This window comes from Didymosphaeria variabile (genome assembly GCF_027946475.1).
Source record: "Didymosphaeria variabile strain IMI 356815 chromosome Unknown scaffold_7, whole genome shotgun sequence".
Taxonomy (NCBI): domain Eukaryota; kingdom Fungi; phylum Ascomycota; class Dothideomycetes; order Pleosporales; family Didymosphaeriaceae; genus Didymosphaeria; species Didymosphaeria variabile.
Genome location: NW_026611626.1, coordinates 350,094 through 372,922, shown reverse-complemented (window position 1 = coordinate 372,922; position 22,829 = coordinate 350,094). Strand labels below are relative to the sequence as shown.

Sequence of the window (22,829 nt, the reverse complement as noted above, 5' to 3'; positions counted from 1 at the left end):
TTTGGTGGCCTTCCGACCGAGCTACTTTTGAGCATTATCGAGCTCCTTAGCCGCGATGTACGTTTGTCTATCAGACAGAACACGAATATGGCTGACCTTCTAGGACTACATAAACTTCGCCATGGCGATCTACCCCATCCTCCGATCCTACGGCCTCGTCCCAGTCCTCACCTCAGAAATCTACCAGAGCCTCACCCAACAGGCCCGTAACATGAACTCTCAGCAACGAGACCAACGCGAGAATAGCGAGGGATCGCTACGTTTGCCCATCGAGCTGAATGACCAAATAATGGATTACTTGCACCCGGAGGATCGGATAGCGTGGATATTCTCACATAGGGAGCTGTTCAGGAGCTACTTTGAGGGGTTGAGTGAGGAAACGAGGAAGTCCCTCTCAAAGAGCGTGTGTAAAGAACCGAGCAGTAGGAAGGATAAGGATAAGGCGTAGGCGTGGGAAGCCGATTAAGATACCCAATTCATACATTATTGTCATTGCGCAGGGAAGACACTCTGTACTTGGTGTGTTTGTCAGGTGCTGATGAAACATATCATCACTCGTTACACGACCCATCTTCAAGCGAACCTGTGACCTCAGCGCCCCACGTCTACAAAAGGCTGTCTTGCTGGACTTTTCCTCAAGCACACCTCTACCTTCGAGACTCCCAGCATTCAAAAGCTACAAGACCTATGCTTCATGGACTGGTGCTCGAGAAAGCATGTTTGAGTATGTTCATGCTGCGGCATCTTTCTCCAAACTCAACCACCACAGAATCATGTCTGTCTGTTCGAGCGGGTGCTCCTAAATTCCAAAAACTCCGTGCTACTTGCGCATGGGTCCGGAGGAGCTCCTTTCGAATGGCATGGCATTTGGTTTTTTTGCGGAAGCAGTGTCTGTTTTCAAAGACCAACCTACAGCGGAGTTTGTCCATGGACTCCCTCCTCGCCAGTATAATATTTAACAAAGTCACACCATGCTACCTTCAATTGTCCTGATCTGCCTTCCATTCTTTGACCACGTTCTCTTCACTTTGAAGCAAAACCGGGGATGGCTTGGACAATGTGGTTGGAGATTCTGCCCCGGATTCGAAAATTCTCCGAGTTTCTATGTGATGGGATGCGGCCCGCCTTGCCTTGTGACCAAGTGCTCTTGATATCGAAAAATAAGAAGGAGCAACGCGCTGTCATGTGTCGGGCAGTCTCTGGTGTCAAAATTGTTGTAGCCTCGCCTGATGTCAGTGAACTCTCCCTGGTCTCCTACATTGATCCAGAAATTCGAGCAAGAATCTTTATTGTTCGCGGACGCGGTTCGTGTGCCACAATCGGCCGGTTGATCTCTCCTTCAAAGGTCCAAAATAGCCTATCTTGTAATGGTATGTGCTTACCAGATGTCCGCTTTGCAAGATATAAAGCCGTTCAGCCGTTGTGCTTGGGGCTCCTCTCCACTCTACGTCGGAATATTCAAAGATTGCCTAGTCTTTGTGATGGGAAGTCGGTGGGCTTTTCTCCCACAAAGCCAGAACTTCCCCTACACAACAAACCAAGCGTCCAGACTTCCATGCTCCCGTGGGCAATTTCGCTCGAAGAATCGAAAAGTTGCAGAGACAACGGCATATGCTCCCGGACTCTTTCTCTGGAGTGCAACGTCATGAAGCTTGTGGCTTCGAGAGTCATGGCTGGTTGCCTCGCTTTTGTTCCTACACCCTCCTTCGAATGTGCACACCAAAAGCAACGATGATGAACCTATGCCCCTGGAGCGATTCGTTCCCTCGCAACGGCCCCGATTCACTGGCTTCCTCGCTCATGTTCTTGGGTCCTTTGCTCCATCCAACCGGCACACCAGAATCCTCCCGGCTTCGTTCACATGGCTTCCGGACCGGTCATCTTACCCTGAGCTCTTGATATGCTGAGATCTAAGCAGTCTAGATATGCAATCATGCATTGGGAGCTAAGCTTCTGCTCCAATGACCAAAAGTTTTGGGGAGTGCAGTCTATGTTTCTCGCCGCTTCTCCTCTTCTGATACCCGGATTCAAAAAACCATCCCAGACGTTGATGACTCTTGCATCGGTTTCTCCTCTATACTAATCCATTCGTGCGGGTCCAAGAATTGGAATCATGTATCCATGCTTGGATAATGATACATTTCCATACAACCACCAAACTCTTCATGCGAGCTTCGATGTTTGTCGCCTCCGTCACTCTCTGGTCTACGGAGTCCTAAAGAAGTTAGTACAATCTCATGGTCCTTAGACTGCTCTTCCTCTTGCAACATTCCCTTGAATAGGAAACGTGGAACGCTGTGCTTTGGGAGTGTTCACTTCTTCTCCAGTGACTAAAACGGGGAACATCTAATTCATGTCCACTTCCTCGCCCGTCCTTGCAATTTGAACGTGGAAACACCTTCATACTCCACGTAGGGGTTGCAGGCCCGTCCCTGTCGTAACTTAGTGTCTTCGACGAACTCAACGGCGCAGAGAAAAGTGGATTGCTCTGAGCGCATGTTCGCTTTTAGAGTCTCTAAATACTGGCAGGGCCTTTGGAGGTTTCTGGAGCTCTCCGTTCTTCCTTAAATATTTACAGTTCAAAGACTTAGTGCGAACAGCTATATGTGGCTTGCCTCGGGACTTCTTTCCCCTACCGCCAACCCAAATGGCTGACGCTGAGACGCATGCTTGTGGACGACTGTCTGCTGCAACAACAACGATGATACACTCATGTCCGTGTCTCTTCTTTTAAAGGATCTACATTCAAGCATAAAGCCATGTTGTCGATGTATTTGGGTCCTCTCAAATTGCAGCTCCTCAGGTTGGTGCTTCTGGCAGGCTGTGCCTTTCGAAAAATAATGATCATTATGTCATGCTTTTGGCTCCCTTCTCTTCCGGATCACGCACGATACAAGAACATCCGTACAATGTTATGGGACTGGAAAGGCTTCCTGCCTTCTGAAGTCGCGATTTGTGGGAATTAATGAGCAAAATATCAGTACTTCCAATACACGAACTTGGGTGTCCTGTGGCTTTCAAAGTCGGACGCAATATGACTATGTGCTCCAGGCCCTTCTCGTCCAATAATTATCAACTCTAAATTATGTTCCATCCAATTCATGGTCCTGGACTTTCTTCCTCTCTTCTCAAGAGATTGATTCCCAGACACGTCCCACACAAGATGAAGCCGTACAATTCATACTTTTGGAGAGCTGTCTGATTCAAAACTTGGATGGATCGCCTCATGCTTGTAAAGGATTCTCCGCTATAAAACCTTGAGAATATGACGGCATGTTGCGCGGACTCTTCCCCTTCCAATTTTCCTGCATCTTGAAGGCGAACAGTATTACAAGACATGGGCCTGGAGTATTCTCATGTTTCAAACTGGAAGACAATAGCGACCATGTGCGACTTTGCGTTGGAATCGACAATTTCTGCGGCCACGAGTTGCTGTCGGGCCATGTGTCGGAGTCCGATATACTCGAATATCCTGCTGATGGACTGGGGTTCGTTTTCAAAAACCAACAGCAATTCCACGCGTGTTTGTGGCTCGTCTGACTTTCGTCCACAGCTTCGAACCAAAATGCGCCCCTTCATGAACATACGGGAGAGTTCTGCTATTCCTGTTACCACAATCAAAACCTGGCAATCCGGCCCTGAAGGCCAGCGTACCTCTTCGTGTATCAACTTGGTGGTGCTTCAAGAATCCAACGGGATAGCGACGATAGCTATGTCTTGCCTGGAAGTGCTCCTGCCCTCTCATTCACCGAAAAGTGAGCTAGCAGTAGCGATGGGCCAGAACGTCCAAGTAACGACTTTCAAACTGTTACCTCCGACGAAGAGATGTCCACTACGCACATTTCCCCTTTGTCTACCAAGACGATGTGACAGAGAAACCATGTGGAGTGCGGCGTCACAAAATTCATTCCCTATCACATGATGGGGTCTTTGTGCCCTCTTCCGAACCCGACGAAGGTATATACAAATTACCCCATGCGGTCGTTCTTCATCTGTCGAAACTCTATGAAGAAATTCGACCGGTGTCGCCATAGAGTTTTTTCTTTCTCCTGGACGCCTACAAAAGCAATCTCGAGATGGCTACCATATAGTCTCCTACTCTTTTCCACTCTTCGACACGCAAAACATTTATATGGGTGTGAAAATTACAGGAAAGAAGCATTATGTCTGATTCCCGTCTCGAGCCTTTGCATTACCAACCGGAAGGACTTGCATGGCCCAGAACTTAGGTGATCCACAGGACGTCGTGATTCATCTACAAGCCACAAAACAGCTGAGTTATTTCGATCTTCTTCCAAGGGCTTTGATGCACCCACGTATCCGTCTCCGACCACCGTTCGCCAAACTTCCTGCGGAAATATCTATGTCGAGCCCCGGTTCTGTAATTTCCAGCCTCTTGAGATAGCTTGGGCTTCAGAACAAATGTGTCTTCCTTTTCCCATGTCAAAAGTTTCAGAAACAAGGTCTTGATGCCGTCGGTCCTGCTCCTGCGCCTTCCCACCGAAAGCTCAGGGGCTTCGTGGAATGAGCGTCTCAAAGCGACTACAGGCCTTTGAGATATGCGAAAAGGTTGTCTCCCAAAACATTTGAAACTAGCCGCCTCCAAAACCCACCCTTGCTTTGATGATGTCTGCGTTCCCTTCGCCACCGCCGCCGCCATCGAACCCCGTACTCACACTGACACCCGTCGCACTGATGTCCGCGGGTTGCAACGGCCGCGGGCCTATGCATCTTCCGCAGGTCATGCACGAGCAGATCTCAAATTCTTCGTTCCGTGATGATGTTGCGCATCACTTTCGGCCGCGGATGCGGGTGGTCAGATACGGAGTGTTACCTTTGTCAGCCTCATGCACACGAAGTCAGATTCACGTGTAGAACCGCTGGAGGCACGTTCGATCAGTGCATCGCGCTTTTAGTAATAGTGGCGAGGGGCTGCAGAGCACTGCAGCACACTGCAGCACATAGGCTCGGTGGGGTTCGTGCTTTGAACCAACGCGGCGAACATGGTATGATACAGACATTTCGAATACGTTTCCTTGTTTGAGAATGTTTCGATGATCGCCGTTAAAAACACATATGCCAGATAGCAGGAGAGTTTCGGTGGTTGGGTTCAAGGAGCGCAGAGCAAGTGGCCATGTGGAGCTTCAAGTTGGATTTAGACCGCTTCCCACACGCTGTTCGAGGCATCATATATTCGTATACTTGCTTGTGATTCAGGACAGAGGGAGTGCCGCTCTTAGGCACATTTGATATACGGCCAGCGGCTTTGGTAATGCTGAAGATAGGATGCAGAGGAGCCAGGCATGTGGCCAAACAGGACGATATCTCTAGACTAGATTCTCATGGCAAGTGAATCACGCGCTTGTTGACCACCTCCACATAGCATCCAATGCTATCCCTTTCAGTAGGGAATAGCTGTAGTGTACAAAGCAAGTCAGTCGGCATAGAGGCGCTGATATAGTCCATAGTCGTAGTGAAAAGGGCTTCAGGCGACCGGTAGATGGAAAGCTGTTGATGGAGCTAGTCCTCAATCTTACAAGTATGATTCTCTGGGCAGGCTTAATCCTGGAAATTGAGTTCGGACACCGTGTTAGTCGCATTTGTAAGAGCTTAAGCAACTTGAAGCGGCGAACGACACGGGCCGAGCAAAGCGGCCATGAGGTCAGGCTTGTAGTGCTTGAAGGATCCACCAAGATGAGCGGAGTAGCTTTGCTCAACGCACATTCGGCTAGGTCTCTGCTTCTCTGATAATTTGGGCGATGATGTTCACAGAGGGCAGCGGTCATGTGTTTAGGACATCGTGTTTTCAAGACGATCTCGCTCCCATAGTCCCAGATGTTCGTAGTCTTTTGCAAGCTTCCGCATCTATTTAAAACTCGGAATTTTGGGAACCGAGTCCGAAGCAGGAGGCACATTCGAGAGACTTTCTGCCGTCTTGGTGACAGGAGAGAGGAGAGCGCAGAGCATGCTGCCATTGAGTGTATTTTTTGCATCACCGCACCGCTCATGCGAAGAGGGTGAGGGTCTTGTAAGGGCATCCCATGAAAATGTGGTCCTGTACCTTTTTGCAAAAGCCCGGGAGGTTGCAGTGCAGAGAGCTTAAGTCACCCGGATTTTCTGTGCTCTCATATAGTTCGTTGTCATCTTTCGAACATCTCTAGCCGGCCACGAGCGCCGAACATGTGAGAAACGGGGTGCTACAGTCCGGAAAGACGCATCTAATTTGGGACAGTGTGTGGTGGATACCGGAACACGGAACGCAAGGACCACATTATCGATCATGGTGAGGACTTTTTAGACCAGCTTACCGATCCATGTTTGCACCGCCATGTGGTTTCAGTCACATTTCCATGCTCGCGGCCACCTTCTACTTTTAGTGAAGACGTTGTGGAAATGGTCGAGTGCGGAGAGTAAGTTTGGCGCTTCGTAAAGATTTATATACCCCACTGTCGTGTTCAATTATGCCCAGAGTTTGAGAAACGCCGAAGCTGTGATAAAAGAAGACAATGTGCCAAACGCATCGATTGTTCTCGATGGGTTCTAGGTGTTATCAAGTAGACGGCAAAACGTGGTGGCTATGTGATGCTGTAACATTGAGGCCATCCCCTCCACACATAGCATTGTAGTGATAGTCCTTTTATGAAGAGCTTGATCTTTAAGTTTTGAACAGATTTGTGGAAGGTGGTAGCGTAAGGACTAAGTATGAGGCGGATCAAAGAGGCATTTATATAGTGGACAGCATGCGAGGACACAACCAGATATTAAAAGCCACTGGAGGTGAGAGAAACACGGTAGCGCTCAGGCACATAGAGTGGTAATGGACGCGTTTTGATGACAACCGGACACCGAAGGACAGCAGCCATGACCTCGGCTCGCATGCCTTTTTAGATCACACCGCCAGCCATGGCGTTCATGATGATTCTGTTGAAACCCCCTGCCATGTTTCAAACCAGAATCAAATATGCAAGGTTACAACATGGGCAGCAATTGCCATCTGTTGAAAGACATTTTCTTTAAGTCCTTTGTCGTGACGGCGCACCTTCGCATAGATCGGGATCCCGTAGACGAGAGGAATGCGTACGATGGATTCGTCGTCTGTTGGAGTAGCGACTGAACCGGTACACCGCACGGCGACCATGACGATCGTCGGTGGTTGTTTTAGAGCACCCAGCCAGCCATGGCTGGATGAGCAGATGAATTTGACCCTTAACCAGGGGCGAGTTGATCGACCATTTTGAACCAAAAGACGTGTTGAGTTTTAACAGTGTGGAAAGCATTCCCATTGGTTCAGAGGGGCGTTTATATGACTCAGCGTCGTGTTGGTGCCTCTTCAGAGGATCAGAACACCAAAGAAGCGAGGAACGCATCGTTCTGCTTCGACATGTCTTCAGCAGCGAGAGACCGCAGAGCAAACGAGTCATGCTCTAGATGAGGTATGTTGTAGAACACTTCGCCAGTCGTGGCATGATGTCAAGCTTGTTCTTGGACTCTTTCCACATCGAAGGCCATCTCCAAAGTTTAGTCCAGAAGCTGCGGATTGGGAACAGTGTGGAGAGGAATCCCAGTTGCTCAAAAAAGTGTTTATATAGTCCACTGTCGTATTGAAAGACTTCCACATAATGTTGAACCCGAACACCTAGGGAAGGCATAATAAATGCTCATGCTCAATTTAGAGTGACAAGCAGAGCGCAGAGCACAAGTCCATGCAATTTGCGACAGTTTTTTTCTTGACTGTCTTACCAGTCATCACAGGTCTGCAGTTTCCTTTAGACACTTCACATGATAAGGACATCTTTAGTCGCGGAACGGTGGAGGTTGTGGTGTAGAGAGTAAATCAATCCAGCGTGACCCTTTAATAGCCCATTCTCACACTGGAGCGTCTCCAGATGACCCTTAAGCACTCAAACAAGCGCATCATCGGGATTGCCACCATTTTGAGTGGTGAGAAGACGCAGAGCACAGCACCCATGCAAATGCTGGCGGCATCTTTTTCAACCGCACCAGCACCGGCCACATGATACACGATGCAGTCCTTTTGGACACTTTCTCATGCCTCCTATTGTAGCTGTGTTTTAGTTAGGCAACCATGGATAGTAGTAAGGAACAGGAAGGCCAGCCTGGTCGGAGAGCATCTATATAGGCCATTGCCGTGTCGAAGCATGCTCAGATGGACCGCGGACATAGCCCCAGACACATTTCCATCCACCCCTCAGTTTTAGGTGGTGAAGAGCATACCGCAAGGCACAGCGGCCATGCGGCATTCCTTCTTTGCTTTTGGACGACCTCGCCAGCCATTGGATTGAGGTATGCATCTTGTCAATATTCCCATATGCCGGAACAGATTAACATTTTAGTTGATAAATTTTGGAGTGGTGTAAAGAGCAAGCCAGTCGGGGCCGAGGACGTTTATATATCCCACATCGTGTTGGAGCATCCTCAGATGGACCGCGGACACTGCACCAGACACATTTGAATGATGTCTCTCCATTCTTGGAGCGATACACAGCACAGGAGCCATGCTGTAGCTAAGACCGATCTTTTAGTCTGCCAGCCATGGCGTTGTATGTCGGTGCTTTCAACACTTCCACATGTTCCTTCAACCTTTCAAGTTTAGTGACAGCACTGTGGAAGTGGCAATAGTGTAAAGGACAAGTCCCACCCGACTCAGAAGGTATTTATATAGCCCACACGCGCGCTGGAGCATCTTCAGCAGAGCCGCAAATATTGGACAAGGCACATGCACAAAACAAGAACATCTTTAGACTAGCAAGCGGAGCGCAGATCACGGCGATCATGTGTTTGTATGGCCTTTGTTTTTGAACGCTTCGCACATGCGTGGCTCAGCATAAGGTTTTTGACACTTCCCCATCAAATAAGATTCCATTTCTTTTTAGTAGAAACACCGTGGAAGTAGAAGCGTGTAAAGAACAACTCCTCAGCGCTCCGGAAGGCATTTATATAGCCCTTGTCGTGCCGGAACATCTTCAGATAGCTCGTGGGTACTGCCAAACACATGTCTGGCAGCTCTGTGTTTTTTGAACGATGGAGGAAACGCAGAGCACGGCGGCCATGTAGCGTCGGTCAGCTGTTTTTAGACAAGCTGGAGGTCGCTGCCAGCCAGTCATGTTGCGGTAATTTGGTAGTTTTAATCCTATCCCATGGCCTGGGATATTCCCCATTTGTTGCAATCAATACCAGAGTGGATGTATTGTAGAGGTCAAGGCGTCAGATCTGAGGACTCTTATACAACCCACCTTCGCACGCGTTGGAAGTGGTGGAGGCACCGCAGAGCACGCCGGCCATTTGGAGAATTCATTTTGTTTCTGGACCAGGTCGCCAGCCAGCCATGTAATGTTTCCATAGATCTTTTTAAACCTCTCCCATGTCCGCAAATAATCTGAAATTTGCTCCAGAAGATGCGAGATTGTGTTGTAGAGATCAAGGAACCCCAGATCTGAGTAGTCTTATATAGCCCATCGTCATGTGCGTTCGTCGAAGGGCGAGCGGACCAAAGAACACAGCGGCCATCACCACAGACGTGAATTTTTTTCGGACCAGTTCCCCATGATGAGTTGTCCGGAAACCTTTTAGTCCTCTCTCATGACACTTTCTCCATTTCTTTTGCTCCATTCAATTTGAGAGCCAATAAATCGTAGCGCTCAACCCATCCCATCTTCGCACTCTTACATACCCCAACCTTACACACCATAGTCACAGCAAGCGAATCAAAACGCCCCGCAGCCATCGTGTTGGAAGAACTGATCTTTTGGATCAGGTCCCCATGGTGTTACTGCCAAGAGCTTTCAACTCCTCTTCCATGAAATCTTCACCATGCACTTTTAGTCGCGAAGACGTGAGCGTGGATGCTGTAGAAAGCAAAGCATCCAGTTGAAGAGCTCTTATGCAGCCCAAACTCATGCATGTTTGATGTAGCAGTTTTCCACAGAAGACAGCGGCCATGGTTTCTTGGTCTTTGTGTTTTGAGACCGCTTCCCCATGGGAGACAACTTTGGTTTGTTTTTGAGACACCCCACCATCGCACTGTTGGCATCGTGATTTTGAACACTTCCCATCGTATGAAGTGACCATGACTTTTAGTCCAGAAACACTGAAAGTGTAGCGTAGTGTAAAGAGCAAGTTTCCCCCAAGTTCTCGCGCGCTTATATAGCCTACCGTCCTACCGGAGCATCTTCAGATGGCCAGCAAATGAAAGCATGTACCCCGCGGCGCGTACTACCTGGGGCAGCGGGTCTCCAGCTCTTCGAGGCACGTGTGGGTACCTGCATAGACGATCCAACATTGAGCACGTTTGAGCAGATTCGGCCTTGAAAGGTGCTCCAAAGCTGCTCGGTCATAAAGCTGCGCCCCGTCAGTCTGAATGGGTTGTGCTGCTCCAAGCATACTCCGCGCAGACAGAGTGTTGCGAGTTTATTGTTTTATTGGAATGTGCCCGGCCACCACTCGCCCATTGACTCCCGACCGCTTGCTCATCCATCGAATGCTCTCGATCACAATATCCCGAAGAAAGCCTGTACGGCCGACGGCAAGCGCTGCCATATATCTGGCTGAGTATCATGGTGGAATACGGTTTTTACCAAATTAGCATCCAATCACGAGCGTGCGATATGCGATTTCAAAGAGGGTAGAGCCCGTAGATTGGAGAGAACAGCACTGTATCAGTACATTGCACTTCTTTGCGCAAAGGGAGATGGTAGCGCACAACGAACGCACGTAAGGATAAGCGAAACTGAAAATGCCTCTTTCTAAGATTCTGTACACAGGCGGACTAATGACACAGTGCCAACCCAGCGGCGGCTCTTTCCCCCCGAGCTCGCAGCCCTCTTGATTCGATATATAGCACACAAACAGTACCAAATGGAAAGTTGACCCAAGGAAAAGAGGTATAGGTGTTGGTAGTGTTTGTATGGCGCAATCATGCCGTGGAACTTTTACTCGTCGTTGAGCTTCTCCCGGGCGGGGAGGTGCTTCTCCGACTTGCTCTGGACCATCATGCCGGGCTGGAACGTGATGGGTTCGGTTCCTTGTGACTGTGGAGGTTGGTATCAGCGCGGGTTCTTGTGGAAAAAGCAACGGAGCTCTTATCGCGAGGGCGCAACATACCTTCATGTACTCCTCGGTCGCCTCTTGCCACTCCTTGGTCATGGTGCGTGGTCGTACGGGGTTAGCGAACAGGCGGGTGATGGAGAAGACACCAACGGCAGCGGCGATGACACCAGCAGCAAGGAAGAAGACCTTGCGGCCCTCATCCGGAGGCGGAGGTCGGCGGGGACCGTGGGGACCGAACGCGATGTAGTATGCTGCGCGAGGGAAGTTAGCTTCGGATGTCTACAGGTGAGTGAGGTGCCTGGCGTAGGCTAGCACAAATTCCCTCGGTACGTGATTGGGAATCGCGATATTGACCAATTCGTCATTCCACCTCTTGCAGTGATCCATACGAGCTCCAATTGTTCGACTGGAGGATAATTGAGAAGGTGTACGCACCGGCCTTCTTCTCCTGCAGGGTCATCTCCTTCCAGTCAACCTTCATGCGGTCACGAAGCGACATCCACAGGTCGGCCTGCTCCTGAGGGGGCATGTCCTCCCATCGCTTCTCGATGTTGGCCAGGGTCGGGTTGGAAATGGCATGCGCCTGGCGGGTCTGGAGGCACACGGCGGGCGCGGCGCGGACAGCTTGACGTGTCGCTGGGACGATGGAGCTCCTCGAGGCCCGGGCGACGGAGGCGGCGAGCATGGCGGCGGGTAGAGTGGAGAGATGCGCTATTATACGAAAGGAAAGGAAGCTGGTTCCCGTCGAGGGAAGCTGAATCGCCAATGGGTTGTTGTTGTGGTAATGGGGATGAAGGTGGGACCAGGGGAGCGGACGAGGTTTTGCGAGCAGCAGAAAGCTTGGCGGTGGTACGACCTATAGTCAGCTCCTGATTGGACCGTTTTCACAGCTCATCGAAATCACGGCACAGCGTCGTCAGGAGAGCTTCGACGGTGCCAATGTAGGCAATAGAGCTGCAGATGGATTCATTGAATACGGCAGTGCAGTATGACTCGTGCTGCTACACGTTGTGAGAGCAAAGCCCAGAGGGATGGCAGTCACTACTTGCAACCATGGGAGCTCTACCCTCACCGTGCACATGGGATGGCTAGCACTACCTCAAACAACCGTACTACGTACCCTCGAGACTATGGTATACTCGTTTCTGTGATATTTCGTCGAATTCGCAGCAGTGTCGGCCTTATCGCAGTGCGCTCGGGCCGGCACTCGACGGAGCACCGGCTATCGCGGCTCCCGCTCGAGCTTCTTCAGCCCTATGAAGCTCCCGGATCGGAGTTGACGTTTTTTCCCTTGTCCCTCGTCGTCACATGCAGGTACTCGTCGAGCTCTGGACGCCGCCGGCGTGGCACAGAGCGATCATGAGGTGGGTTCAGAACTGCTTTTTAGCTAATCACTGCTTAGCTCCCGATGCGCGGCCGCGGATACGCCAAAACGCCTCATGGCGCGTCTCTCCTCAACACCTGCGGCTCCTCTGTACAGTTCCCTCTGGTGTTGGCTGGGCGTGGCGGTGGCCACTTGCTGGCACGTTACACAAGGACTCGCCTCCCCGCGCGCCGCTGCTGCATAATACCACACTGTAATATTCTCACCTCACCGCGTATCAGCAGAACATGCTTGGCCATGACCAATGCTGCTGAGACACGTTCAGTCGGCCGCTCGTCGAGCATCCCGCGGCGCCGAGATATACGAGATTGCAAAACGCGTGGTATGGACGTAGGGGCTGGTGGCGTGCGTGTTTGTATGGCGAGGGATGCGGAAGCGAAGTGTTGGCATACCATGCACCCATGACGGTCTGCAGCTTGGAGTGAGACCCCTCCTGCGGGGCTGTAGAAGAGCTCTCCACAAGCTTCAGGGCCGTCTGAACAGAGGTGGGCGTGTACGGGAAAGCTAGAAGAGGTCCGAGTCCCGCCGATTCCGGTGGTCTGCTGTGGTGATGGCACCACACCCAGAGGTAGGAGCACCTGAATCACCTCAGGCCTTCGGCCGCGTGCGGGTACTGGGGCAGGGCAGAGGCAGAAGTTTCTATTGGGCGCTCGGACGCCGCAGTTATCATTGCAGATGGTAAAGAGGGTTTGTTTTGGAGCAAAACGTGACGTCTCTTCTGCTTAGACTATTTATTAGCTAGCCCACCAACCCAACAAGTGCCCCTCAGTTCCCCTCCATCCACCGCAAACCTTTCTTCACACAACACACTTTTCTCTTCCCACTCCTCATACTCCTATCACAATGGTCGTCAAGGTCGGAATCAACGGCTTCGGTCGCATTGGCCGCATTGTCTTCCGCAATGCGTGAGTTCATCACCCCACCCGCCTGTGTTTGCTTTTGGTACGCGACTAACACAGCTGCGCAGCATCGAGCACAACGACGTCGACATCGTCGCCGTCAACGACCCCTTCATCGAGCCCCACTATGCTGTAAGCAGGCCTCTCGTCGAATTCACCTCAATACAACGGGTCGTATGATTGGCTTCAGAGGCTGACTGAAACAGGCCTACATGCTCCGATATGACAGCACCCACGGCCAGTTCAAGGGCACCATTGAGGTCGACGGCAACAACCTGAAGGTCAACGGCAAGACCGTCAAGTTCTACACAGAGAAGGACCCCGCCCAGATTCCCTGGAGCGAGACCGGCGCCTACTACGTCGTCGAGTCTACTGGTGTCTTCACCACCAAGGACAAGGCTGGCGCTCATTTGAAGGGTGGAGCCAAGAAGGTTGTCATCTCTGCTCCTTCCGCCGATGCCCCCATGTTCGTCATGGGCGTCAACAACGAGACCTACAAGTCCGACATTGACGTGCTCTCCAACGCCTCTTGCACCACCAACTGCTTGGCCCCGCTCGCCAAGGTCATCCACGACAAGTTCACCATCATCGAGGGTTTGATGACCACCGTCCACTCCTACACCGCCACCCAGAAGGTCGTCGACGGCCCGTCCGCCAAGGACTGGCGTGGTGGCCGTACCGCTGCTCAGAACATCATTCCCAGCAGCACTGGTGCCGCCAAGGCCGTCGGCAAGGTTATTCCTGACCTTAACGGCAAGCTCACCGGCATGTCTATGCGTGTCCCCACATCCAACGTCTCCGTTGTCGACTTGACTGTCCGCATCGAGAAGGGCGCCACGTACGATGAGATCAAGGAGGCCATCAAGGAGGCCTCCGAGGGTAACCTTAAGGGTAAGCAGTCATATACATTTTCGAAGCGCCTCTGCTAACCGATTCAGGCATACTTGGATACACCGAGGACGACATTGTCTCCACCGACCTGAACGGCGACAACCGCTCTTCCATCTTCGACGCCAAGGCTGGTATCTCCCTCAACAAGAACTTCGTCAAGCTCGTCTCCTGGTACGACAACGAGTGGGGTTACTCCCGCCGTGTCCTCGACCTGCTCGTCTACATTGCCAAGGTTGATGGCAACAACTAGGAATCAGGACAGAGCCGGGAATCTTCGAAACTGTAGGATTGGGAACAAGGAAATGTCATATTGATTGACGAAAGCGGGTTTCTTTGGTAAAACATGAATGAGTTTATGCCACATAGTAGCCACGAATGAATGATATAATTCTCCGCAAATCATGCATTGCAGTGTTGTGTGCGTCTCCCATCTTGCGGCTGTAGCTGGATTGCTCCCTCTGCATTTCCTCCTTGGAAATCCTGATAGTTTTTACTATGATATTTGCCCTGTTTTTTGCATTAACTAGCTTTTGTTTGTATTGTTTGAATCCTTCAGGTATGTTTCCTATGCCGGTCTTGGCACTACCTCCGTCCTCCCTCTGCTTATACGCCACCTCCACATGGCCCGCAAACACTCCCGCCGTACTTCTCTAGCGCCCACATCATGGTAGACGCCCGAGGTACAAACGTAAGGCTCGTGTGTTCCCGCGAGGCTGGGGAATAATACACCCGTTGCTAGCCTTTAGGCCGGCCGGCGCGGGAAGTTACGGAAGAAGGGCTCGCTTAGGTCGTGTGAGCAGTCTTTGTAGGATAGGATATATTCACAAAGGTACCAGGTGAAGGAGACGGCAGGCTCGATAGAGAGTCCATAAGGAGAGGTGGTGGCGTGGATTGGTACGGGATGTACGCGTACACAGTAGGTTGCGGGACATGTAATGATTATGCATAAACCTACAGACACAAGTCCCGCGACATGTGTCAACGAATCAAAGATCTTCAATGAGTGCCCTAAAGACCATTTCACAACTTGCATCTTCATGTTCATTAGCATTGGCACTAAGCTTGATAGTTCTCCCATGGCAGGTGCGGCAGTCAAGTTGTTATGGTGATCCCGGCCTCGTTTGCTCCACTCGTACATGTGGGCTGTTGTCTCATCACTATCAAAACTGAACTCTATGGCACCCTTTTTCTCAATAAAAACCAGGGAAGCGATGTTCTTTGACGCTCATGAGCTCTGCGAAGGGACAAGAGGGTGTCGGATACTGGCAGAGTGAAAGAAAGGAGGGAGACTAATCATCACAGACTGTCCAATACAGAGTCAGCCACGAGCCCTGTCCTCGCATACATGGAATACTTGTCTGGAAACTGAGCCTGCTTGTGGAAGACAGCTCAAAGATGTTTTTCCCTTGTGAAGATTGTCGAGAACGGAAGTCACCATGCCTGAAACGGTCTAGCCTCTCAAAAGCTTGGCGTTCTCATCGGCAGCGTCCATGTTGTTCGCGTCCCAGTAACATCCCCCATCCAAGTCTTAGATCCCTTGCATTGGTCTACTACTTTAGGCTTTTCTTCTATCTTGCCTCTTCACTTTGAGGCACTAACACCAAACACTACACCGAACGAAGGTGGTCGCGCGTGGTTCATGTGAATACCCGACCCGCATCACGGGAATACTCGAGTCGACCTTGGACTGGCGCTTTGGTAACGGCCGCAACTTTCAAGAGTCGGGAGATAGGTATCACTGGTGGTCGCTATCCAGTAACTCCATCTGGTCGTCACCAACCAAGAGTTCTTTGAGCCACGCAAATCCATTGCGCGATTCAGTCCACTGGTTGGTGCAAAGGCATTCTTACCATACTGTGCAAGTCTGTGAGAACATGATCGCATGCTGATCAAGTAAGTAAAATTTCCATCACTTATCAAGACGGTACTTGGAATAACGAGACTGATTCGTCTTCTCGCTTCGGTTCTGGTTCCATACTCACTACATCACCATCGATATTCCGTCTCTTTGCACTTTTCCCCCAGCCCAAGCTACGCTTCATGAACACAACACCGGGCCATTAGCTTCCATGCAGCGCTGCGAGTTTCTCGGGTCCACATTGTACTCGGGTAAACCGCACGGAGACGATTGCCCTAGTATCTGTGCGCGAGGTTCTCACACCCGCCCTTCCCTTTTCACCTGCCGCTTCGTTTGTCGCTTTCTGTCATATAGAGTGCTCCAACCCTCCCTCAACCTCTTGTATTGATATTAGCACCCACCTTTTGAAAACGCACAAGTGTTGGCTACGTGCAGAACGCTCTCTTGACTAGCTCCTGCCATGACTGTGGATCCAGCACACAAATCATACGTCGGCTTGACTTACGTGCTAATCAATTGCTTAGGACCACGAACACCCCTGGTGCGTAGCAAGGCTGCGACGCCGTCTTCCACTATGGCCATGATAGACGAGGACACAATTGTCCTTTCCGACGAGGATCATGCTATGGAATCGATAGAGCACGGCAACGGGAATGGCGACCATGCCGCGACCGTCAACCCTTCGAAGCTCCTGTTCCACGCCGCCTCACCGGAACTTCTTTCGCCAGTGCTGCCCTTCCATGGCCTGGGCAACCCCCGCAAAGGCTCTCCGTCTAGGAAGCCTTTGAATGCACAAGGTTATTCGAGTTCATCTCCTGGAGTTTTGAGCCAAAGTCGACAATTACAAAACTCAGTACCAGTCGATTCGGATTCCATGGATGTTATACCTGCAAGGGTTGCCCGCGTCCAGGTGCGTGTGCCACCGCCACCAAGGTTCAAACCTCTACCATACCCGTCTAGCAGGACTGGATTGGTATACGATGATCGCATGAGGTTCCACGCCGAGGACGAGGTTCTTAACAATAATCCTCCTGATGATATTCACCCCGAGGATCCCCGCCGCATTTATGCAATCTTCCATGAGATCCGGCAAGCCGGCCTGGTGCAAGATTCGTTTGATTCGGATGACGAGGACGCAGAATCTCGCGATAACAAATGCTGGAGAATTCATACTAGACATGCCACACAAGCTGAGATTTGCCTCGTACATACACCCGATCATTACTTGTATGTTGAGGCATTACAAAGTAAGTGATGTGGTCGTCTGTAGCGCAGTGACTGACACACACTCAGATAAGACGACTCTTGAACTCCAGGCGCTATGTCGCGATAAGGACTCAGTATACTTCAATAACTCAACCTTCGATAGTGCATTATTAGCCGCGGGAGGTGCCATCGAGGCTTGCAGAGCTGTAGTAATGGGTCAAGTTCGAAATGCTATCGCCATCATACGACCACCAGGACATCACGCCGAAGCCACAGAACCCTCGGGGTTTTGCATATTCAACAACGTGCCCATTGCTGCCCGAGTATGCCAAAATGATTTCCCTGAGACTTGCCGCAAGATCATCATCTTAGATTGGGATGTCCATCATGGCAACGGCATCCAGCATGCTTTCTACGACGACCCCAACGTTCTCTACATCTCCCTGCACGTCTTTAGGGGGGGGGCACGTTTTACCCAGGTAATCCTGATGGCGACCTAACGTACTGTGGCGAAGGACCTGGTTTAGGACGCAACGTCAATATTCCGTGGGAAGAGCACTATATGGGCGATGCTGAATACATCTATGCTTTTCAGCAGGTAGTCATACCGATCGTGTCGGAGTTTGACCCGGATCTCGTCATCATATCTGCGGGATTTGATGCCGCAGAAGGAGACGCCTTGGGAATGTGTCACGTCAGCCCTGCCGGTTATGCCCACATGACGCACATGCTCATGCGAGTTGCGGAAGGAAAGATGGCCGTGTCTCGAAGGCGGCTACAACCTGCGATCAATTTCCCGGTCCGCTCTTGCAGTCACCAGGACGCTCATGTTGCAACCTCCAGATCGTCTTGCGGATGATTTGAACCCCAAGGAATCCGCGGTCCGAACGATAGAACAAGTTAAGCGAGCACAATCGAAGTTCTGGAAGTGCATGTACCCGAAGCAACTCGACTCAGCTATCCCAGCTTCCCCATCCACGTCACGATTACACGAAGTACTGAGAAAGTTCCAGAGTTTGAACATGGCTGAGGAATACCGCATGACGCCTCTCCAAATCATTAAGGATGAATTGAAGGACTTTTTTGAGCACAATGTGGTTGCCACGTAAGTATGGTACTGGTCCTCAGGCAACACTTACTGACTATTTTAGACCCTACTTCACAGACAAGCGTCCGTTACTAGTCATATTCCACGATCCGCCGAACCTCACCTACTCTCCGGATCCAGTCACCGGCAAGATAGAGCTTCATAACATATGGCTGGTGAGAAACTCCGTGCAGCCTGCACTGTATGACCGCTGACAAAATGCAAAGGCTGATGTGGTAGAAAAGGACTACATCGGGTGGGCTATCAAGAATGGCTTTGAAGTCATTGATGTGAACGTCCCAAAAATAGAGCCCATTAAAGACGTATGTTTCTTCTTATCTGGGTTTCTCAGCGCACTTGAAATTGACTTTGTTAGGACGACGGAGAGTTCATCTACTCCGATACACACGACGAGCGAGCTGAAAAGACTAAGCAGCTCGCTTCGTACATATGGGAGAATTACATCGAGTAGGTCGCAAGCCGATCATTCTGCAGCATAGCTAATGCAGGCGTAGACCCCACGACGCAACACAGGTCTTCTTCCTAGGTATTGGATCAGCGTATGTCGGGCTGGTAGACTTGTTGAGAAGCAATGGTACGTTGTTCCCTCACTCAATCGCCTGCATGATGTGCTTACACCCGAGGCAGAAGCATGCACCGACGAGAACAGCGTCGTGGAATCCCTCATCGCTTTTGTCGCAGATACCTCGCTCCAGTCAATCAGAAGACCAACTGACGACAACGTTGCCTCCTGGTACGAATCGGTGAGTCAAAGTTACCCAACCTGGTCGATATTACGCAGGCTAATGACAATCTTTAGCATTCCATGATTTTCGTCCAAAACGACCACCTCTGCTGGGATCCTTCTCGAGGCCACAAACGCCGCAAGAAGTGGGGCAAGCTGATCCGCTCCGAGCATGTCAAACTCGACGATATGCTCATGCAGCACAAGGAAGAAGTCCAGCAGTATCTTCTCGCAAAGAAGGCGCCGTTCGTCGATCACGGCGACGATATCAGCGTCGATGATGACTCGAAGCAACCTCTTCGCAGCCCTCCACTCCCCAGCGGTCTACAGTCTCCTCAGGGAAGCGTGCCGCTTACGAGAAACGGTTACGCTGAAGAGGGCCGTTCGAGGCTGCCGCCAGTAGCGTATTTCAACGTGTCTAACAGTCGTACAGGGACCCTTAGTCCAACGGCACCGGGGAGTCCACTGCGGCAGGGCTTTGGGAGAGGTTGAAGAGATGTTCGCGGTGGTGATGGTGCAGGATGCGGCGGGGCGGCGGCCGGTGTGTTATTTGTGTTTAGGCTACTTTGTTTCATTCCCTTCTTCTTGTGCATTGCCGGGCGCTCGCGAGGTTTAGTGTGTGCTCTTTGGAGCTTCTGTGTTTCTGAATTAGTTGATAGCTATGCCTCTCTCATATGTAATAATCGTCTGGATAGAGTGTTAGTGATGTTATCGGGGACAAGGTCATCTCTAAAATGGGGCGTTGTTGGAGCCATGCCCCTCGGCGAGCTAGCACATGGTGAAGGATCCCAGACATTCGGTAGTAACGGCATGACTGTAAGCCACCGTAAGAAGGCTATTGTTCGTCTCACGCGCCCATGTTCTCGGGCGGCGTGGGTGTCGCCCTTCGCTTCGATAATAAGGGACGGGACAATGGGAACTTATGTTGTTGAACGCCACCTGTAAATATTGGTGGGCAATGCGTGTCAACGGCTTGTTAGCGTTGTATATAGTGCGCGCACTGGCTGAACGCCTCCATCACTCGTACGTATCGGTCATTGTCTCTCGTGCTTTCAACGATCGCATACTCAATATGCTAGCATTTCCGCCACGCTAAATCCATCAGTGCAAGCGCCCATGCTGAGTGAGCCGCCAAGGCAGACGGGCAGGAAGATTTACGTGCCATCAGCGTCCCTCTCACGCCTCAAAAGGCGAGATCTCCGCCGCTAGTACATACGCGGCGTTGGCGTGCTGGCGAGGCTGAGGTTGTGCAGACCTCAGCTGCTGGGTGTTCGTTCTATTGAGCGGCGGGTGGTGGGGCGGAGCCGTGCTGCTGTTGTGCAGCGTTACATACAGCAACTACACAGTACTTGCATACGAAAGTCGCGATGTCTTCAAAGAAAAGACGAGTGCGGGACATCCACGGCATCCAGAGTTCATAATCACAAGCGCTTGGGCTGCACGCCCCCATTTTAAGCATATTCACGAACACGAGCATGCTCGCTTCGCTGACCATGAACCCCCGCTCTGGGATTTTCGTTTCGAAACAAATATCGGCATTTGTATTGGACCCCAGAATGAACACGAAGGTTCGCATCGCCGTACGTTTTGGCGTAAGCTAAGCCTATTTATGGCCATATGTTACGGCGACAACGAGGTTTGGATGCACGCCCCGCCCGAGTCCTTGCACGACCGCGGAGCGAGACCTTTCAGCCCCTGGGCGGTCAGCCTCTTTCTTTGACGGTGGGTGAACTGTGATTGGGAGGATAGACAAAGGCATGCAAGAGCTAGATTGCATTTGGGAGGAGGCATGGGAATAGTGGTCGGTAGAGGGATTTAGAGGTGGGATGGTAGGGTTGCTGCGAGGTGGAGGTGCTGATGGAGGTCGGGGCATGGCGATGTTGGGTGGGCTTGCGCATGGGCTATTATTACGCCTCCGATCTGGGCTGGCTAGAGGAAGGAGGCTTTTTTCTCAGCCTGAGGGGTTGTCCTCCTGGTTCTTTCTTCTTGCTCTCAGTACCATCGACAAGAGGTTGGACAGGAAACACCGCTCATTGCCCTGGACATCGACCAAACTAGGAGAAAGCAACCCACGCGTTTACGGTTGAACAGTAGTTCGGCTCACGTTTCACGAACTATCCCACAGGGCTGAAATATGTCGACACCATCGGCGACCGCCACAGATGTGGTACCAAGCGGAAGCCGTACATCCACAGTGTCGGCAGAGATAACTTCAGCGCCGACAGATTCTTCGTCTATATCGGCATCAGTGACTTCTTCAAGTAACTCGTCGTCGTCGAGTAGACCACCACAAGTCTACACCGTCAAGGCCGGTGCTGGAGGATTCAAGTTCGACCCCCCGGAGCTCAAAGATGTCAATGTCGGCGACACGGTCACATTCGAGTTCTACCCACCCGACCACTCGGTCGCACGCGCAGAGTTCGAATCGGCCTGCGTGCCGTACGAGTACACCGGGAAGGGCAAGACGGGCTTTTGGTCGGACACACAATGGGTGAAGGATGTCGATCACGTACGGTTCCCTCATCACGTCTGTCGTAAGACATATCAAGACATCAAACTAACAGAACGTAGCTCACATACTTCAACGTAACCGTCAACTCAACCGAGCCCATCTTCTACTATTGTGGAGCCCCAGATTCCTGCATTGGCCACCAAATGGTCGGCGTCATCAACCCAAACGACACTCAAACCCTTGACAAGCAAATCATCGCCGCGAAGGACGCTACCTTCATGGTCAAGCCCGGCGACCCCATCCCAGCCGAAGCCTCCGCTTCCCTCCATGCCTCCGCTACAGCCACAGCAGCACCAAGTTCCCACAGCGGACACACCCTCTCAGGCGGCGCCATCGCCGGCATCGTCGTCGGCGGCATAGCCTTCCTCGCCATATGCGCCGCCCTCTTCTTCTACGTCGGCCGCACAAAGAGTCTAAAAGAAGTCATCAAGCACCGCGAAGCCGTCAAGTCTCCCGCGCCAACAGACGGCCACTTCCCCCATTCGCCGGGATATTCTCCCCTGCCGTTCTCACCCAATATGCAGCATGCGGAGATGGGCATGGGAGGGCAGCAGTTGCCGGCGTATGGGCAGCACAATGCTACTGACAGTCATTATAATGCGTATGCGCATCAAGGGTCGCCGCAGCCGCAGTAAGTTGTTATTTCATATGAATGTGGAATATTTACTAATGGGGAGTGTAGGATGGCTGAAGTCAAGCACACATACCCTGCCGAACTGGCCTCGCCGCCGGCGGGACAGCAGACGTTCACTCACGAGTTGGAAGCGCCGATAAAGGCACCGCGGTGAAAGGGCAATCAGCCCATTTCTTTGTTTCTTGTCTCTCATTAGGATACCCTTCGTATATCTCTTCGGAGTTTTTTCGTCGTCACGGCCAAGTAAGCACACGTGTTAGTCTAGTGTATTAGTTGGGGGGTGGAAGGAACGATACCAGAGAAGGAAGGAACGACCCGGAGATGTGGGACGGTGGCGCTAATGTTCTTGTACATGATTGTGTATGTAGCTTTGGGATGGTAGTATAACTTTTAGTGTAATTGAAGGGAGATAGGGATAGGGGCTTTGTTCCTGTCGCTTCTGTATGTTGTGCTGCCCCCACTGTGTACGCTGTTCTCCGATGTTTATCGTTTAGAAACGCCATTGACGCGGCCACACCGCTTCTATGTCCCGTTTCTCACGCCACT

General features: G+C 51.3%; 5 protein-coding genes across 5 annotated transcripts; 4 read left to right on the top strand and 1 right to left on the bottom strand.

The window, feature by feature from the left end:
- Window positions 1–55: 55 nt before the first annotated feature.
- On the top strand, window positions 56–448 carry N0V89_009254 (uncharacterized protein; the record flags this gene model as incomplete). The annotated part of the gene is made up of 2 exons (XM_056218005.1): window positions 56–61; window positions 104–448. The coding sequence occupies 2 exons, from the start codon at window positions 56–58 to the stop codon at window positions 446–448; spliced, it is 351 nt and encodes a 116-aa protein (XP_056067270.1).
- A 10,501-nt stretch (window positions 449–10,949) lies between these two features.
- On the bottom strand, window positions 10,950–11,752 carry cox5 (Cytochrome c oxidase subunit 5B, mitochondrial; the record flags this gene model as incomplete). The annotated part of the gene is made up of 3 exons (XM_056218004.1): window positions 10,950–11,048; window positions 11,122–11,318; window positions 11,503–11,752. 3 exons carry the CDS (start codon window positions 11,750–11,752, stop codon window positions 10,950–10,952), a joined length of 546 nt encoding a protein of 181 aa, XP_056067269.1.
- Window positions 11,753–13,294: 1,542 nt separating this feature from the next.
- On the top strand, window positions 13,295–14,491 carry N0V89_009252 (uncharacterized protein; the record flags this gene model as incomplete). Its single annotated transcript, XM_056218003.1, has 4 exons — window positions 13,295–13,356; window positions 13,419–13,482; window positions 13,557–14,241; window positions 14,289–14,491. 4 exons carry the CDS (start codon window positions 13,295–13,297, stop codon window positions 14,489–14,491), a joined length of 1,014 nt encoding a protein of 337 aa, XP_056067268.1.
- Window positions 14,492–16,559: 2,068 nt separating this feature from the next.
- Window positions 16,560–19,629, top strand: HDA1 (Histone deacetylase hda1; the record flags this gene model as incomplete). The annotated part of the gene is given in 10 exon segments (XM_056218002.1): window positions 16,560–17,346; window positions 17,393–17,773; window positions 17,785–18,067; window positions 18,126–18,410; window positions 18,457–18,568; window positions 18,620–18,715; window positions 18,769–18,860; window positions 18,908–18,987; window positions 19,041–19,156; window positions 19,213–19,629. 10 exon segments carry the CDS (start codon window positions 16,560–16,562, stop codon window positions 19,627–19,629), a joined length of 2,649 nt encoding a protein of 882 aa, XP_056067267.1.
- A 1,642-nt stretch (window positions 19,630–21,271) lies between these two features.
- N0V89_009250 (uncharacterized protein) lies at window positions 21,272–22,284 on the top strand (the record flags this gene model as incomplete). Its single annotated transcript, XM_056218001.1, has 2 exons — window positions 21,272–21,646; window positions 21,709–22,284. 2 exons carry the CDS (start codon window positions 21,272–21,274, stop codon window positions 22,282–22,284), a joined length of 951 nt encoding a protein of 316 aa, XP_056067266.1.
- Window positions 22,285–22,829: the final 545 nt, after the last annotated feature.